Source organism: Microtus pennsylvanicus, chromosome 22 (genome assembly GCF_037038515.1).
Source record: "Microtus pennsylvanicus isolate mMicPen1 chromosome 22, mMicPen1.hap1, whole genome shotgun sequence".
NCBI lineage: Eukaryota > Metazoa > Chordata > Mammalia > Rodentia > Cricetidae > Microtus > Microtus pennsylvanicus.
In genome coordinates, this window is record NC_134600.1 from 30,661,033 (window position 1) to 30,681,581 (window position 20,549).

At 40.5% G+C, this 20,549-nt stretch overlaps 1 protein-coding gene across 6 annotated transcripts in view; it reads left to right on the plus strand.

Annotated features, from left to right (window-relative positions):
* The window catches only part of Cacna2d1 (calcium voltage-gated channel auxiliary subunit alpha2delta 1), a 403,873-nt gene that overhangs the window by 272,400 nt on the left and 110,924 nt on the right, over positions 1-20,549 (plus strand). For all 6 annotated transcript variants that reach the window (XM_075956382.1, XM_075956383.1, XM_075956384.1 and 3 more), the window contains exon 7: positions 13,201-13,332. In XM_075956382.1, coding sequence (XP_075812497.1) covers positions 13,201-13,332 — 132 coding nt within the window. The remainder of the gene's footprint in view (positions 1-13,200; positions 13,333-20,549) is intronic.

Genomic DNA, 20,549 nt, shown 5'->3' on the forward strand with positions numbered 1-20,549 from the left:
AGACGGGGGTAAGGGCAGGGAACAGGAGGGGAGACAGGTAGTGGGGGGTGCAGGGAGCAGGGGTTGTTGATAGGTTTTAGCGGTGCAGACTTGACTTCTGGGGTAGAATTTTATGGCCTCCCACACAGTGTGAACATGGAGCCTCAGTCTCTGGAGATATTCTTCAGGTTCAGAAGAATAAAGGGCTGTCTCATCCTGCACACCCTGCACAGGCAGAGACGGCATTTGCCTACTCCCTTTGTAAGACCAGCTGGCACCGCATCCCTGCATACTGGTTTAAGGCAATGGCTCTGTGGAAAAGGCAAACATTTTTAGGCATACTAAAAGACAATGAAGTTTCATTGGTTTCAGTATCTTATTTGTACTATCTCTATTTGATAGGCCAGGTTTTGCAAGAATCCATAGTCAGGGTGTTTATTTTGCTGGAAATGAAAGACTCCTATCTAGAAGCTGTGTCTGTTGTTTCTGTTAAACGCAAACAATAAATGCCCAAGTGTCTTGCCTGCGAATTCTTTACTCTGAAGAATTAGATCTGAATCCACATTGATTCCTTTTAGCAACTCCCTTTTAAAAGGCAGCTGAATTCTGATTGCTCGCATATCTGCAGGCTCACTGATGTGGGGTTCGTGTTTGCCAGTTCCAAAGAGAGCTTCTGCTACCTGACACAACAGATCGTGTGTTCTCTCCCTCACATGCTGACTTCATGGCCAAACTTCCTTTCCATTGCTCTCATTTTCTTTGGAGTAATGCTTTAACGGATCTCACAGTCACCTCCTCTTGTATTCAAACCCGGGTTTATTGTTATTGACCCTAAACACACTGCTCTAATCCTTTTGCTATTAGAGCTGCAGCCATGCCAGAATGCAAGCTTCCTTCTTTTCCTAGTTCCCGCCTTTGGGGTGGAGTCCTGCGGGTCATTTCTCCTAGGCATGCCCAGTAGTGCCTCCCGAGCACACACTGGTGTCATAGAACACCATGAGCTCCCTTTGCTTTTCCCGATTCATAACCTGTTGGTCTGTAGGCCACCTTCAATCTTATTCCACACTGACTTCTGCATGAAGTCTGAAGAGAAGATACGATTGTTTTCTGCTTTGGTGTGTCTAACTCTAATTCCCAGAATTAAATTTTCTGTATTCAGCATCTCTGAGTTATTCAAAAGAATATCATTTCTGTCACTGAAACCAATCCACAATCTCTTTCCACTCAGCCCAGGAGATCAGCCACCCAGCCAGACCTCCCATCCCCCCGCCTTGCAGAATGTCTTGCAGGACGGTCCTTTGTGAGCCCCACTTGCCCCACAATGCATCTATTTAGCTTCTAATACTAATGTGTTGTCAATTGGGACAGTGAAATTTGATTGAGGTGACCAGCTTATGTTGCTTCTTTTCTATTAATCAGAGTAATTGAAAACAAATTGTCACGATTAATTTTAAATTGAATATTGAGACTTTCACTGATTATTATTAAAATGTCTTAAAGGACAAAAAAGTTTTATTTTAAATAATATACCACCTGTGTTTATTCATGTACTATAGTATTTTAATTAAAATCTAAGGTTTAATACATAATAAAATCAGGGCAGTGTGCAACTCTATGTCCTCAAGCATAAGCATTTCAATGTGTAAGGACCTTTAAACTCTTCTCCTGTAGTCACCTTGGGACATATAACTAATTATTGTGGATGTACGCACATTGGACTATATATTAGATTAAATCGTATTATTAATGAATATATACGCATGAATATTATTCATGTGTAAGATGACAAAAGCATGTAATATATGACAAGACAGTTGGAAGCAGAGGCGATCAGAGTGAATAAAGTTAAGTATAGAAAAGAAAATTTGAGGATACAGAGGAAGTTAAAGATACATTGCAGACTATTAGAGGGAGGTCTAGAAAAGAGAAGGAGAATCGTGGGATTTTATTTTCCAAATCACCAAATGTTATAGTTAGGCTATTAAACCTGTTGCAGTAAAAGTACCCAAATCACACAAAAATCGATTCCAAAATGATTTGGCCAGTGCTTCTAATTGGTTTTCCGGTAAAAGCGTGTGATTAGGTCTGTGTCTTTTGGAGAGCAGTTTAAAGGAGGGCGCGCGTGGTCAGATAGTTCATTTCCATTGCATGTGTAAATAGTCCTCTCCATTCGAACAGGAGCCTGCTGTCCTGATGGGCTCTGTAGAGCGGGAGGAATCTGCGCTCCTCCAGTGTCTGTGCTTGTCAACAGAGTGTCGGTGGGACCGCCACTCCCACCTGCTTGCCTGATGCCTGTGGCTGCAAAGTGGGTCCTTCTGACAGATACTGTACCCACAGATGGAGACTATTTCCTCATTTGCTGGTAACTCGAGAGCTTAGAGGGGTCGCAGACATGAGATGGGTGTTGAGGAAATCTTTCTTGAGCCAATATATGTGCTGGATGAGAAACAGATGCGTGGGAAATAAGAACACAGATTGGAAAATAATCGGCAGAAAGCTTCTTAGATGTGGAGAGACTGGGCGTCCTTTCCTGAGGGCTGGCTCTTCCAAGCACCGACATTAACAGAGCATCCCTAGGCCCTGTAGCATGCAGGGAAATGAAGAATCCGAATTAAATGAATAAACCCCTTTAGCTCAGTTGCTACTCACGGCTCATTGCTCGATTGAGAAAAAAATAAAACAAAGTTATGTACCATTTCCACCTTCTCAGGGATGCCGTGGCACAATGAAGGATGAAGAAGGAGCAAAACTGATTCCGGCTTTATAGAAAATTACCTCATTTAAAAGTATGACTCGGCGTATACGTTAAATTTCCTCTATCCCGAACCCTTCTGCTCACTAATTCCATGCGCTGAGTGCCTAGACACGTTACCTTTGCTGTCTACTGAATCTCCCCTGTGCATGAACCACAGGGATTCATTTCAGTTTTCATGACAACCCTAGGCAGCATAATGTTCCTCATCCAATTCCTGAACATCTGGAAATATCTCTGCTTGTGTATAACCGAACTAAATGAGTTCTGTCACATTTTGCTGCATCTTCTACTTTAATTGTAGGCGATGGGCAAAATTAACACATAGGCTATGTTATTATATTAATTGTTAATTATATATTACAATAATTAATTTATTAACGTATATTAATGAAATGGTACGACAGTAGGACTGGAAATAAGCCAGGGCTGTGCTCTGTGGAAAGCGTCTTTATGCAAGTGTAAACGCTATAGGCGAGAGAGAGCACTGAGTGGACACTCTGCTGTGTGCCGAATAGAAGAATGGGTTAAATGGAAGGACTCCCGAAAGAGGCCGACTGTCAACTGAGATGTGATGGAGAGAGGCCGACCAGACAAGCCAGTGGTATGGGAGGGAGAGCCAGCCCTCCATCAGCAGGGAATGGCAACAGTCTTTGCTGTGGCTCAAGCTCGCTCTGCAGGAGAGAGGTGGGACAGCCTGCTGGGAGGAGGGACAGGAGCCAATTATAAACACCTGCTCTCCAGGAGAACCACTGGAGACCTGGAATCAGGGAGGTCACTGCCCGAGTAGCACACCCTGGCAGCTACAGGAAGAATGGATGGACTTAAAGACACAGCAACGACAGTCACGGAGGACGAAAAGAGAATGTGTACTCTGCAGCTAGAAATGCCATGACCCGGTTGTTCATTGTCCTCTGTTTTTCAGATAGAATACGTTTAAGGCACTTGAAATGTGCGGGGTCCTTATTCTGATCCTGTGTTGAATCATTTATCTCTTTTAAACCTGTGTCCACTGATTGAGATTTTTCTTTTCAATTTTACTAACAAGTTTAAAATTTTATAGAGTCATTATTTCGGATTGAAAAGTAAAATGTGATTTATTAGAGTCGAAAAATTAGACAGCATATTTATTTGCTGTGTCCCTTACTAATGAATATGTTGAAGTCAGAACAAGCCATGCTCCCTGTGGCTCGCATTCTGAAAGGTAATACTTTCGTATTTCTGTACAGATGTTCATACCTTCATGCGCATGAGAAAAATATGAACATTTTTAATGCCTGTATCCATGGATGTGTGGACTCTCTTCTATACCTGTACAACTGATGGTATCCCAAGCATATCTACTTCGTGTTGTTTTAAAAATGCTATTTCGTTCACTTCATACCCGAATGTGATAGGACTCCACATGTAATAATCTGTGGTTTGAGCCCGAGGTTTTCCCTGTCTCTCATTTGAACAATGCATGGTGCTGGAACCAAAAGCAGCGTCTGCAGCTGCAGCAGACTTATGCACAGTGCGTGTCGGGGCATCTGATCCTCCCATCTTGAAGTCACCAGGCAATTCATTGTTCCCAAACTGGTTGGCGGAGCCCCGTAAGCATCAAGCAGCGTGTGGTGCATTGGCAATGCTGCCTGTGTCCCAGGAGCCTTGTTTTTGTCCTCCTTCAACCGTGCCTCGTTAGTCAGCCCCAATACTTTGGATCCTTCTTTGAATTCAGCAATCCAGATTTATACGGAAACACTCAATTCCTTATGCTGTTGGGCAGCCACAGTCCAAAGGAAGAGACTTTCCATTTCTGATTTGGCTTGTGTTTCTCAGCTAGGATTTCTTTTGGGTTTTAATAGCATCTTGTATGTAGACAGTTGTGTATATATGGATGTGTGTGTATCGTCCCTAGGATGCATATGAAAACTGGCATCTTCCATTTGCCTTACTCGAATATAGCATGCCAATGCTGTAATTGAGGAGGAATCTATCAATGTGATTTGAAGATCCCTGGGAACATCTCATTTCTGTTAAAACGATCTCCTCCGCAAATACAGTAAACGGCTCCTTAAATAGATACATACACTCACGCTAGCACAGTGTTAGCGATGGAAATGGCGTCGTAAGACTGCTACCTGTGTCCTTCCTGAGATGCACGAGCAGGAACTTAAGTATTGTTGGACATGAACTGAGACCTAGAGCAAGAAGAGCCGAGGCCCAGTCCCTGTGCAGCTGCTGAGGGACCGGGCAGAGACAGGCACAAGCTCCGTCAGCGTGGCTGGCTGCAAAGGTCCCCTCAGTGCTAGTGGAGGAAGCCTGGCTTTCAGAGTGCAGGTTGCCCTGGGCCCAATGGCTGCTTTCACAGAAGATGCACATTCTGTACGTGGGTGGCCAGCGTGTGAGAATAGTCCTTTGTTGCACTACATACGCCAGCATGCTCATTTTAAAAGTCTCGCGGATTCCAAAAGAAAGACATCACTAATGAGAAATTTGAACACATGCATGAAAAAAATTATCCTCCACTTGCAGTCCTTTAAATGTGGTCTCAGATGCATATTCATTTCTACTTGGCTTCCAACTTCATTTGTATGCACTTAGAATTTATGCATTTTTTTAACTCACAGATTTTTTTTAAATTTTATTTTTAAGGTCTAAATTAAACAATCTATAGATCATGTTTAGCTATTTTAATGTGTTCAGCACTTAGCAAGCAATCTAGAATATTGCTCTAATTTATAGCAATTGAGGTCCTCCGAGTTTATTTCATTTTCCTTTACCACTGTGCAGAATTTTAACGCGCATGCTTGTGCGGAGCGGCGCTTCTGAGAGGAAATATTCTTCTCGTATTTGAAGTGAACGTGTCCTTCCTGTCCGAGTCCACGGAGTTTTATAATAAGAATACCTGAAGTAGGAGGCGTGGAAGGAACGAGATTTCAGACGGAGTAGCGTTGTCTTCAGATGCCTGTAAAGCAAAGAGGTGTGGTTTCTTAAAGGGAAATTAAAACTCACCACAGAAGCGTAATGATGCTGACCTATCTTAGAAGACGTGGTCTGTGAGAGACATTCGAAGGAAATGTGTTTAGTTCAGCTGGGTCAGAACTGTGAAGAAAAGGAATGATGAATTCCATCCGCAAGCCTCTTGGACTTTCTCGCCAGTGGTGTCTCCATCCGGGTTCCTTAGACCAGTTGTGCGTTAGATGAACAGAACAGAGGTGAAATGACTTGTTTTAAGAGGGCAAATGATTGAGCATTTTCAATAAGGTTACTAATAATGTATTTGATATTCATACGAGGAACAGAAAAACTCAACATTTTGAAGGAATAAAAAAAAATAGCAACCTATTTATACCTTATCTACTTTTCTTACGTTTGTTATACAAAATTCATACAGCCTGCCTACAAACCTTTCAATTTTTGTTTTATTTAAAGAACTATGAAATCCTTCAATCACGAGACACGGTATTAGATCCTAATGTCTTCTATTTCCCTTCCCTTTTTCTTCTTCTCTCAGATTAGAAAGTGGATTTTCCCTGAGCCCTTCCCGTCTGCTCCCCAATTTGCAGATTTCATTAAACTGGAACAGCTGTGCCCTGGCCCGTGGCCAGGTGCACAATCCCTGGCTAAGGAAAGAGATGGCGAGCAAAGGCAGGAGCCTCAGTAACCCGAGCGGTAGAAAACTGACAGGGACAAGGGCCTTTTAATATCTGTACCAAATTAACTGGAGGAATAGGGCTTATCTCCTCATCGGGGTCCCCTGTGCCTGGGAGGTTGCTGTCCTCCTGTCCTTAGAAGGAGGGGGATCCCGTGCCCGAGACGTGATTGCAGAGATTACATTTGTTCCACCCCTCTCCCTCAGCCTTATTAATCTTTCATTTACATTGGGATTAGATGAGATTCCATTAAGCGAATCCACTGAATAGATTCGTTTCTTTTAATATTTATGCACACTCTCTGGTCCTTAAAGTGGATTCTTTTTTTCCCCCTGCCCTTAATTAGATCAGTGAGTTTTTTCTTATTAAAATTTTCTTCTTTCTACAGATTAGGATGGATGAATAAAATTAGAGGCATCTGGCTCAGCTCATCTGTTAAAGGGAACCCAAGTGACTACTGTATTTCCTATGCTATGCAATGGACGTTTGATATCAAGACAAAGGCTAGCAACTCAGGCTAGCAATTCACTTATGGTGAGAGCCTAATATAACATTGCTGGCAACAATAACCCCCCGAGAATCTCCACTATTCTGAGTCTGCTCAGAATTAAGAGCTGTAGAAGGGATGACATTTCATGGCACCGCTCTCCCTTTGAAAGCCGAGCTGGCTGATTTCTCTAGAGAGTAAAAACTATCTCAGAAGATCTGGAACTGAAATAAAAATTTTTCTTAACCAAAAGATACCAAACTGCAGCTTGAAATACCAACATACTTTAACGTAACGAAATAGGATTTTAAAATGTATGAAGTTGCATTTTGAATCGTTTTACTAAGGCATCTTATTGACATTAATCGTTGACAATGCAGCTTTTTTAAATTACATGCCTTTGAGCAAGACTTCTCAACTTGGGCACTGCTGACACCAGGCTGGACAATGCTTTAGTGGCTGCGCCACCCTGTGCAGTGCAGGCTGCTTCCTGCACCCCTTTGCACTGGTCATGACAGAAGCATGTGTCACCGTTTCCTGGGGAAGGAACCTACCTCTTAGTTGATAACCTTTGCGTTGCAAGAAATAGGCAATTCTTCTATTCAAGGTTTATATAATACATATGCATATATACTTATATATAATATATGCTTTTTATATACGATATACCCAGTCTCGTATCTCTGGTTATTAATTAGATTAATTATAATAAATATAATTATATTAATTATATAATTAGTTATTGTGTAATTAGCTTGACCATGATGATAATTTTGTAGTATATAAAGATATCAAAGATACGTTTCACTACATTATACACACACGCATGCTTTAAAAAAAAAGTACTGATGTGCTGTGAAAATAATAAACTATAATTGGCTGTATTTATAATGTTCATGCTTTCTAAAGGACTTTAATGCATGGTGAGGCCTTGAGTTCTGAATAAATCAACAGAACACATTCAAATTTAATGAAATCTTGATTAAACTTAAAAAGAAACAATAATTCATCCTTTTATTGCGTGAGGTTTTCAAAAGAAAACAAAATCCCGAGCTTGTCAATGGCTGTGCATTCTGTCTTGACAGGGTGTAGCTTAGAGGGGTCACATATGCTGGCAGAATCAGCAGCCCTGGAAGAGGCTGCTTTTGTGCTACCACAAATTGGATTTTTCTTTCTTCCCTTGAGAAGCCACACTGAACAATAGGATACTCGTAACAAGAGGTTGCCGAAGACCAAGGCCATACTTTTGAAAACCCAAGTGCTTGAAGAATAGGGACGGAAGGATGCTCGGCACTGGGAATCAATTATCAGTGAAATTCTGTCATACCGTACAGAAGAGGCCCCGAAGTCAAGGCTGTTCTCCACATAGTCACTCTGAGTTGGCATTGCACATCTATAAAGAACTTAATTTGTACAAAGTATGATTTTCTAGCAGCTAAATATACCGTTTGTGGAAAAATAGCAGACTATCAAAGCCAACTTTACATTTATTCTCAACATAAGCAAAAGACCAGAAATTTGTATGAATGTAAAATTGTATTATTTTTAGGATTCAGAGAAAAGGTAGGGCCGATTTGAATGTGATATGTGGTATATAGTACATGTGCTCTCTGACTGATAATGTGGATCACAGCGTAACTAAACATAGTGCCAAGCAAATCAGGGAGAGCCTGGTAGAAACATAATCCATGTTTTAAAAATGTATCTGGCCAAATAGACAAGTTATGATTTTGGTCTAGAAAGATTCGACACTCTTGAGCTGGAGAAATGGCTCCATGGTAAGAGCATGCACTGCTCCTGCAGAGGAAGTGGCATCAGTTCCCAGCGCCCATATGTCATGGCTAACAACACCCTGCAGCTTCTGTTCAGGGAATCTGGTGTCTTCTGGCTCCTAGAACACCTAGACAGACAGACAGACAGACAGACAGACACACACACACACACACACACACACACACAATTTTTGAAAAAATGGATTTAAATATTTGAACTTATTTTGAAACTATAATTTGCTTGGTAATTTATGAATAGTATTTACTGTACAATTACTTCATTTAGAGAACTTTTAATTTTGATGTCTTAACATCAAAATACTGTGACATGTACTTTCAATCGCATTTTGATGACTTTATAATAAATAATTCTAAGCAAAATGTTTCTTCAATAAGTTCGAGTTCTATAAATAGTTTTTATTATAATATCATTATCTAAATGAATAATCTCTTTGGCCATCTGTAGAAATAATTCCTGAAGATGAATAGGTTTCTGGAGAATGCAGGTTTGGTTTTTCTACTGTGAAAAAGAGATGATTTATATCTTTTAAAATTTATATTGTCAGGAGAATAGAAACGAGCAGTAGCCACCAAGACAAGAGGAAGGACACGGCCACCAAGGGCATTCATCAGAAAAAGCATTTCCACATAGAAACTTTTAACTTTTCTGATGTGCTTCTTATAACCAGTTATAACCACTGAACTCTTTACAAATGGGGAGAGGAAAGGACTTGTAGGTGAAGATGGTTGATGGTGTGTAAATGTCCTGGAGGTCGAGGGAGGATCTGCAAATGGAAGCTGAGCTGCTCTTGAGGCTCAGGCTATGCTTTAGCTCTGTGATCCCCACTAAGGAGCTGATGTGGGAGTCCCCTCTGTATGCTGTGAATACCACCTATGAGTAAAGACCTGCTTTGAGCCTATAGCAGAGCAGGGCAGAACAAAGCTAGGTGGGAAAACTAAACTGAATGCTGGGAGAAGGAAGGTGGAGTCAGGAGAGAAGCCATGAAACTTCTGCCGGAGACAGACACGCTAAAACTTTGCTGGTAGGCCATGACCTCATGGTGATGCACAGATTAATGGAGATGGGTTAAATTAAGATGTAAGAGCTAGCAAATAAGAAATTAGAGATAATGGGCCAAGCAGTGATTTAAATAATATAGTTTTTGTGTGATTATTTCGTGAGTCTGGGCGGCCAAGAAAACGAACAAGCGGCTTCCTACAGCAAGGAGCCACTAGTTGTCTCAGATAGATAGGCAACTGTGGTGCACATTAGTAATCCTAGATGGGCTAGACTTTATTCATTGGAAAAGGAAAATATATCAGTATCATGTCATTCACTATGTACTAATGAAAGATAGTGTATAATCTGTATTAGAGAAAAGGTAGCTGAGTGGCCAAGGGTCTGAAGCCACACACACACACTTGTTTTCTTGCTTGCTTTGGTGTTTTATATATATGTTTAATACATTCCTTACATTTTAGGTATTTTCAGTACAATTTGAGTAAAAAACTTGCGCTGCGGATAATTTATCTTACTTTCTCAGGGTTTTGTTTCATAAGGAATTTGGAGGGTGCATCTGAAGAAATGATAAAATTCGAATGTAGGCCAGCTCTCTCTCTCTCTCTCTCTCTCTCTCTCTCTCTCTCTCTCTCTCTCTCTCTCTCTCTAAATCTCTGGCCATGGAACTAAATGGAAAGACTGTGTACACTGTGATTCTGCTGTCTCCCAAGAGGTGTATTGTTTGATCTGGACACCTGTGGCTGACCTTTGTGCTTTGACTTTTGGCATTAGACATTCATGTCTAATTATTCTGGAACAGCCAGAATGATGACTCTGTTCAGAAGTCCTTATATCCAGTGTGTGTATCCTGATACCCTGGTACACACCGAGTACCAAACTTACGTCCTGCTAAAGTGAGGGGTGTCATTTCCTTCCTTCTGAGTGAACTTTAAAAGCATTTCAGGGGCCTCATGGGCCCTTGTACTTTATATACGTTGCTCATTTGTAGGTGCAGTCATTTTGATGAAAACACTTAGAAATCTATCTATAATGTCGCGTCCAAAATTTATTCAAATGTGTCGACTGAGATTTTAAGACATATTGCCATAAGAATAGCAATATTTCAGAGCATAGCTGTTTTTCTCAGTGCATAATTGTAAACTGTAGGATGTGCTCATCTTGACTATATCATAGTTGTGAAGATACCTAATAAAAATAAGAAAAAATGGCAGCCTAGGAAACAAGTAAAACTTTAATAATAAAGTAGTTGCCTGTTTTCTGTTGCTTGATGTGAAATAGAGTCAAGGAAATTGAAAAGAGAGAATCATTTGGATAGTAATGAAGTGTTTAGGAATCTTAAGTAAACATTATGATTTGTTCTGTGCAGTGTTACTATACAATGTCCCTTTCTGTGGTGATTTGTATAATACCTTAAATATTCATGAATGGTATCAGCTCAGGTTATCTACATGAATGTAGATTTTCATATAACTGGCCCCTAGGTGTTCATGGGATTAAGAATATGAATTCTTCAGTATCCCAGATGGACCATGGATCTGACCCAGCTCATGAATATTCACACACACACACATACACACACAGCACGATCTTTCTGAAAGTAATCACATACATCAAGATTGAAATCTCATTAGTTTCCCATAATGAGAGCTCCATCAGGATGCTGGTCCCGGGGTGGCTTTATAATTCCTTCATGCTTGTTATTTTCTTTAAAATAAAACAAACAAAAACGGAACATTCACAAATAAACAAACATGCTATGCAACTTTCTTTGTACACGTTGATGTCCCTTCTTTATTGGGGGAATTCTTTTAATGAAAATCTATGTATTTTTCCATATAATATATTCTAATTATGGTTTCCCTCCCCTACTCTTAGTTCCTCCCTGCCTCCACTCCCATTTGGAACTACCCCTATTCTCTCTTTCCTTAGAAAACAGACAGGCATCTAGGATAATAATTAAATATAATAAGATTTAAAAAAACAAGTCAGAATAAAACAAAACAAAAAACAGAAGGAAAAAAAATTCCAAGAAAAGGCAAAGTTTTGTTTTTCATTTTAGCTTCATAAAGCCTGTACATTATTTAATTGTTGTTTCCTGTGGTCAGAAAAGAACAGAGAACAGTTACAGAAATGAGAAAATACTTTGTGGTAAATGAATATAGGCACGGAATGTTAAAGCTGTTGGAGCACCCCTAGCTCAGTGATTAAAGGATGCTTCCTTGCTATAAATGTGCATGCTCCTAAGAGGAAGGGCTCACATCAACTGAAATCACTTTCATCTGGAGAAGACGTGGATTAAAGCAATGTCTTCCAGTTGAGGCTTAGGTAGCCTTTCTCATATGTGTGTATATGTGTGTTGACCCCCACATCTGATCTGCTGAGAGTGTGGCGTATCTTTTACATACAAGGACAGGAAACACATGAACTGTCTGGACCTCGTTTTGTACAAGGGAAAATTATATCCCTTCCATTTTTTAATTTTTTTTTTTAAGATAGGGCTTATATCTCCCAAGCTGGCTTCCAGGGATGACCTTAAACTTGAGAACTTTTTACATCCTCTACCCAAATGCCGGCACTGTAGGTGTGCTCTGACACACAACGTTTCTTCCATTTCTGAGAATCAAGACAAGGACCTTGAATATGGCAGGCAGGCACTGCACACAGCCACTACCCAAGACTCCTCAAGAAACTTTAACCATGCTCTGGTTATGTTACAATCTGGAATTCTCTTTTGGGATATTCTTCCAAACCACTGAATGACATGTTTTTGGAGAACATCCCCAGATCTGTAAGTAGTTATAGTCCAGCATCTAAGTTAATCACATAAGCCTTATTACCAACATGTTCTAGTTTTATTAACCCAATGAGGAGGAAAAATAAAAATTATTGCTTTGAATGGTGTTGATGAAGCATTGACTGACTAGTCTCCAGTTTCTAACATCGATATTATCAAATTTCCTAATGACTTTTTCCTCTACCAAACTGTATACATATTTTTAGTATTCTGTGGACACAGATGATAAAGGTACTCTATGATAATCATGTTTTTGTTGTTTTTTTTTTACTTTGTTACCCAAGTAATTTGCATGAATATACAACAGAGATTCAGTAGAACTTGAGGGTTGCACTGTTTAAATTCTATTATAGACCCGTCTCTGAGAAACCCAAGAGATATAAACCAACTTCATTTTCTTTGTGTCTAAAGAGCTCTTGGTACTTTGTACCTGGGAGTCATTTTATACCAAAAAAAAGTGTTTAGGAAAGTCTGAAGTCATGACTTTGTCACAGCTGGGAAGGGGTGTGGCGCTATGACCTAATAGCGTAGGCGTGAGATGCTGATGAACATTCTGCCATGCGCGGGCTTTCGGCCAGTCACCCATTCTAACGGTCAATCAGATTATTGTCACACATTGTTGAAAACCTAGTTCTGTGCTTAAAGCCTTTCAAGTTCCGGTAACTAACAGGATTTTATAGCAGACAATAGGAACATGCAGCATAAGTTTATAAAATAATGTACATTTGAATTAATGTATTATTTTTCTTGTCTTTGCTAGCAACCATAGTGTTAAATGAACTCAACTGGACAAGTGCCTTAGATGAAGTTTTCAAGAGGAACCGCGATGAGGACCCTACCTTGCTGTGGCAGGTGTTTGGTAGCGCCACTGGCCTGGCGCGCTACTATCCAGGTACGTGTTCCAAGATTCAGCAAATATAGAGAGAAATTGTGAATGCTAGCGTCAGAGATGCCTGTTAAATGCCATTTGTAGAGTACTTTTACTGGGTGGCGTAGCCACAGATAGAGTCCCCAGTGGATGGCACGTACCTCTGTGTACATATGGGCTGCATTATTCAACCTAAAGGATTAATAATAACTAAGTAAGTAAATAATAAGGAAGAGGAAATAAAATGGGGAAAGGGATTGATGATGGTTTCTGTCACGAGACATGGTGAGGACATGGTCAGATACCTCTTATACGTGTTTGAAAATGCCAGAATCCATAAAATTATTATTATGAAAAAGCATGTAGCATTGCACTAACTTGATCATAATTACTTCAAAGTGAAATACCCAAAAAGTCTTTAGGAACGATGCTGCCGCCTGGTCAGGCTACAGTGTGAGACTGAGCAGAGATGCATAGGCGTGAATCTGAGAAGGAGGACACAGAGGAAGCCGGGAAAGAAGACTCCCTGGTTCAGGTCCAGCCGCACGGCTCAGTACAGCAATAGATGGACTTTTAGAACTGTGTTGAACGCTTTCTCTCCAAGAGTCGGCCCTACGGTGGAAGCTTATATTTCAAAAGCATTAGTGTTTTCCTTTTAGCCAATGGATCTGCATTTGTTAAAATGAAAGGGCCAGAAAATAAGACAGAAAAACACAGCTCTCTTTGTCTGGATCATGTTGCAACCAGTTCTTAGGTCATCTCAGTGATCGTGCATATTCAGTGTGCATGGGTATATCTTATAAACCGAAAGAAGTGCTGTTGTAATGTTTTTATGCCTATAAAAAACTATAAGGAACGGAAAGGAGAGATTAAACACTATCTGATAACACAAACGCAAAAAGTAATCAGGGGTTCCCTCTGAGCGCCTGTGGGAAAACTTAAGGAAAATGTCTGTTCACGGTTGAAGGCTTGGCACAGTCAGCTTCAGCACGTTCTTACAAGTCCAGCATGCCTTCTTTCTCTCAAAGGCCTGACCTGGGACACTGTTTTCAGTGGACACAGTAGGACTTCAGGATTTTCTAGTTGTTGTTCGTGGTGTTTGCTTTGTTTTACTATTTAGTTTTACTAAATGTGCTGACAACTGAACTTGTCATAGTGAAACGCTAGAAGAAAATTAATAGAATAAAATTTCATTTTTTCTTGCATTGTAGAGTAATAGAAATAAAGGAAATATTTGGGTAACATCAACAGGGGTGGTATTCCTAACCTCTAGGTGATTGCAAATGGCAGATGGGGGAATATTGCTAATTTCTTTTTTCAGAGTTCTGGTACACTAGCAAAAGCCATGTTTAAATTAGAAAGCAATCACAATAATACCTTAGATTACAATAATGGTGGGATTTCTCCTCGTGGAACCCTTCATAAAATATAATAGAGCACATGTGAAACTCTTGCTATGTGTTAAATGTTAAATATTATTTATATGGGGCATGAAAGAGAAAGGAAGAACAACAGCATTGTGTGCATAATAAACCCGATATGGTACACAATAACCATATTGTATATGTATATAATAAACCCAATATGGTAATCTTTAGCTTACATCAGACCTTGTCCTAACACCCCCTCCAGTAGTGTGCAAGTAAATTTATCATTAACTAATAGCATCGTATCCATTTTGAATCTTCTAAAAATTTTTACCTCATTTAAATTTTCATAAACATTGGTTTGAGGGAAAGGAATAAAGCAGTGATTGAAAATTAGGATATTCTTGAGAAAGCAAAGGACCAAGACCAGAGAGAAAGGAGAGACAGGTAGAAAGACAAAGTGGGGCCATAGACGAATAGGATTAGAAGAAAAAGTGCGTGCACACAGAACACGGGAAGAAAGATGCTGAAGAGGACTGTGGTACCCGAGTGCTTTCGACAGGCACTTGTTATTAAATATAACATGGAATTCTTACCTGTATTAATTGCGTTCTATGAGTCTTTCATACTGAATTGCTAATTAAAGTGTTGGGTCTATTTTATTTTTAATACTAACCAGAAATTTTCAGGTGTCTTGACATTCGGTCCTAATACCTTGGAATGATCTTTACGTCTTTAATCTAGCCAAATGCTAGCGATGCTCTCAGAAGGCTAGCCGTGGAAGCCAGGCCAGGCCCAACCACAAAACCTCATTTTTTAAAATAGGCTTTGACAGGCAAACTGACTCAGCAGAAAACTGCCCGGCTGAATTCAGTTATCTGTTGGAAGGATTGTTAGAACGGTCCCTCTGGATTACCTACCCTTCGTGCATTTCCTTCTCCAGTGAGTTCAGGGCTGTATTGGTCTTTATGAGAGTAGCGATGTAATCACACCAGATTTCTTATCCAAGGGGTAAGATAGGGTCATCAACATGAATTAACTTTTTGCCAATGCCTCAATAGACTATATTCTCTCTAGTAATTCTGTCTAACTGACACAGACAGGCTTACCTCTGCCTTTACATCCCATTTACTAATGAAGGGAGACAGGAAGTCGCGAGCGGTGCTGCTTTGTGGAACACATAGGTGTAGCCTATGCACGTGCGTGCAGATCCATTCCCCTGTGTGGGCTTGAAGCCAACGTTGGATATCTCCCTTCGTAACTTTCCACCTTTCCTTTTGAGGCAGATCCTGGCACTGAACTTGCAGCCTCCTCTTTAAGCTAGATTGGCTAGCCAGTAAGCCTGTCTCTCTCTGCTGCCTCTCTCCTTCTCTTGCCTGCAGACGTGGGTCTGGCCTTGACGTGCGTCCTGGGGATCCAGCACCACACCCTGGTGCTTGAACAGCAGGCATTGTACCCACTGAACCCTTTATGGGCCATAAAACATCTTAACTAGGTTCTTGTAGTGAAGTTAATCCTCCTGCAGGAGCTCCAGGGCCCGGGGAGTCTTTTGAGCTTGGTGAGACCTGATTCACACACACAAAGTACAGAAATGCTAATTATTGCTAAGGTTAGCCCTAGAGATTAAGGTGGGTCCCTGAGATAAACCACAACTCAAAGTACTTCAAAGTACAAAAGATTATAGACCAGAGAGAAGGATCATTGGTCAAGAGTACTGGCTGCTCTTACAGAGGACCTAATTCTGATTTCTAGTAGCCATATCCAGTGCCTCTTCTGACATCCCTGGGTACCAGGTATGCAGGGAAGTACCCCTAATACCTTAAAAAGAAAAATGTAAAGACAAAAGACCAGGCACGTCTACTGTAGCGTGGCTCCACTGTGCCTAGTCAACATTCACTTGATCTAAGACGTTCAAGAGAATAATCGAGTTCACAGTGGGTTAACAAAGAAGCAAAATTAAAATGGGGAAGGAAATGTAAGCATGGCTGAGTCATAACGCCAGAGAGGCGCGCCACATTGGGGGCTTCCTTGTGACTATTTCTTCATTTCTCTCGAAGGTTGGCAGGAAAAACCAACCACTGCTTTACAGGATCTTTGAGTAGCAAACAAAACCAATTTTATGTATTTATCCAAATGTAGACTTTTCCTTTCGCCCCTTAAGCTGAGCTACCAATATTTTCTTTTCTCATGGGAGTGCTTGTCATGGAGTTTAAAAGTAAATCGCCTTTCAGAAATTTTATTTTCTGAATCAGAAAAAAAAAATTGTTAAAATGCTTGGTTTCATTGTTTGAATGCTACCTAAAAAGGTCCACCTGGTATGGTGTATAGTAACTACTATGTTCTACAGCCAGGTTGCAAATAAACACACCTCACCGCAGACAATGAATGATGTAATGGCTCTCGGAAACTGTTGTTGACCTCAGCCCTCAAACCAAGAGAACAAAGGCCATTACATTCAGAGAACCAGACACACTAATATTCTTAGCATCTTGCCCAGCGTTAGGGAAATAGGATGTTTAGGCACCCTGTGAGGACTCTGAAAGAGTAGTTTGTTTTGTAATTTGTTCTTTGAACTTCAGTATCTGCTCTGAGTTTAACATCAGCAGGCTAGCTCATCCACCAGATTTGCCTAAAAAGAGACTGAAAACCAATCCTTTCTGCCCTTTCTGTTTCCTTTCCCTCACCATCCTTTCCTTCACCCCTCTCCTTCTTCTTTTAATTTGAAGATAGGTAGGTTTTTATGCTAAGATAGAAGGAAAATTATCCCGGAAGGGGTTTTAGTTGCTACGATAATCACCCTATCTTTTGACTATGCCATGCTATAATTTTGCCTATTTTCTTATGACCAATTATTATACAAGATGATCTGCAAAGTCTTCCCCAGCACTCTGTTTCTAGCTGTCAGTTTTTGCTCTGCCCAGGGTTTTGTTTTACAAGGTATGTGTAGCCAGTTCCCTGGTTAATCATCAATCCATGACACAGGGAAGCTGGCACTAAGGTGATCTCAGAGTAGCACAGGATACAGTCCTGGTTCCTAATCTTGGGAGAATGGAGAGGCTGGGCAACAGTTTGGAAACTACATCTAAGGAGTAGTGGTAACTTCTGCTATTTTGTAATGTAGCTGAGTACTTATGCCAGACAGTTATTGCAGGATGAGTTTTAATAAGTGGAGAGAATCCTTAATATTACCAAAAAGAAAATAATAAAGTTTTAGGTGATGGATATGGTAACACTAATATACAATCTTTATATAATGTGTACATGTAACAAAATATTCTTAATAACCATAAAGGCAATTATGGTGCTCAAATAAAAAATAAAATTAAAAGTCTAAAACAAAAGAAAACTAGTTGGAGCTCATGGATTCTCGTTGAATCCATGCTCATTAGAAAATATTTCATTTCTGAATCTTTTCCTTTGCCCCTCCTAATCTTTGTAATGAAGTTTAAGCTGTCGAGACTAATTAATAGCTAAAACTATGAATTCTTGAACTTTTAAAAAAATAATTGTTGGTAAAAACCATTTGTTTCACCTATTAAAGCCTGAAATTGTGGCAATTTCAGTATTAAATTGAGATTATGGTTAGGAATCAGTGCCTCGTTGAAATGCTATAGAAAGTACTTATCATTTTTAGATAATTACTTTCTGTTACAAAGGGGGAAAAACAGAAAAAAAAGTAAAACACTGTTTTACATGACATTTACCATCTGTCTTATAAATACTTGATCTACCTTCCCTGTTTGCTCATTTTGAAGATAAGAGATTGAAAAAAAAAAAAAGAAAAGCTTGATGCATGCAGCATCAGTGTTAAATTCCTCAACACTGTCCTTGTTGTGAGGCTGAAATTTTGCTAGAATAAACCATAGTAGAATCTGTGTATAAGTATGTAAAGTGTGCAGCCTGATACTCTTTTTCCCCATATGGATAGTCAATTTTCATACATTACATATGATATTTTGAAAAATAACTTGAGAATATTTTCAACCTCAAATCGCATACGGCAACATTTGAAGACTGTTTCCTTTAGTTCAGTTGCTGAGGGGCCATTTGATGGTTTTCTAGAAACCGGGTCCTCCTGGAGCCTCAGCTTGTCTGGGCTTTCGAAAAGCGGTGCTACCAATGGTACGTTATCTTCAACGGTGCCTGATTTCTTTTTCTCTTTTCTTCTTTCCTCTTTTGCTTAGAGATTTGTAAATGCACACACGGTTTACTTATGAATATATTAACATCTAGCCATCACTGTATAAGCTAGTTTTAAATAAGATCTATCTTTTCACAATAGTTATTAAATACACTCTGTGTCCGTTGATACGATTTGTCCTGCCAATTACAAAAACAAATCAGAATTTTTATTTGAACATTATCGAAGTTTGTTCCTGCCTCAAATCAAATATTAATTCATGGTGAGGGCTGGTCAGTAGTGAGAGCACAGGACACTCCCCTGCATCACATCTGTGTTGTGAGTGGGCCACCTCTACTGGGGAGCCCATGCTAAACTGTGCTCATTGAGTAGGCAAAGCCCTATACCTTCCTTTCTCAGATAACCTCTCAGAAACAGCACAAAGCATTTCTTCTTGGATGACTCTGAACTTAATTTAGTTTCCCCATGGTCGCAGTCCCCTTTCCATGCCCATGTGCTTAGCTGTGACGGTCTGAGCTGTCCTAAGGAAGGACACAGAAGCGCTGTAGGTGCAAGAGCATCCGGCCACACGCTGCGCGCATGTGCCTTGCAGCAGCTTGTTTCTGCCTTCCTGAGAGCGAATCTCAGCAAAGCGTCAGAAGCCGCCCATCTCCACACATAGATCGCAGCGAGATCGTTCAGTGATTAAAACAGCAAGTAAATTAGGCCGGAGGCAGTAATAGATTCCCTATGAACGCGGAGAAAAGTAATTAGGACTAATACCATCAGAGAGGCTTATGAACTATAGATTAAAACTCAAGTAAATGCAAATAAATAAATAAAAAATAAAAGTAGGCAAAGTCTTTCTGGAGAGAGACACAAGGAGATGAACAAATCCTCATGTGTATTGGTGATCTGGTGGTCTGATTGCTACAGGAAGGAGTTGTTGAGTCAACGCTAGCGGCAGACCTTGACTGTCACAGTGACTGTGTCTAGATAGAGCACTGCAGCTATTCAGGGTGTTTGATTGCTGTGCGTGTCTCCTAGGAGGAGGAAGTTATAGGGGAGCATCCTCAGAATGCGTTGCTGGGACATTGCAAATGTGAACATGTAAAGAACTGAACAAAGGAGGGCCGAGTAACAATTATAAAGGAGACTTCTTGACTCCAAAAGATGGGGATATCAGAGAACTAATAAAAAAAATCTGGATTTTTAAGATGGCCATACATTCTAATTTGTATGGAACATGGAATGTTGTGGTTGTTTGGTGAAAGCTGTTACCAGTGGTGTTTGCATCTGGGAGCAAAGCGATGCGTTCAGTGCTGAACAGCGAAGTTGCAGTGTTGCTGTTGAGAAGACGGAGAGAGCTCGGCGCACAGCTGAGCGCAGGCTTCACGTCACGTTTGTCATCCTGTGCCTGGCTTGCCGTGTGCTGCCGCTGTGCGCTGTGTGCTGTGCGCTGTGGCATATGCAGCGGACACATGTGAAATTAAGCAGTACTGTCTGTAAGACTTGAGGCTGTCCTGTGTTCCCCTGCATCATAACCATTGTCTCATACCCGCCTCTTACCTGAGCGTGGTCACAGTTACTCCCTGTGGCTCATGAGGCTGGCCAGCTTCATACCCGTTGCCTCATTGCCTGTCTCTTACCTGAGCCTGGTCACAGTTACTCCAGTTACTCCCTGTCCCTCATTAGGCTGCTCAGGATGGCTGTTCACCTGAAGTTCTGGTCACAGTTGAACTACGTGACGTGTT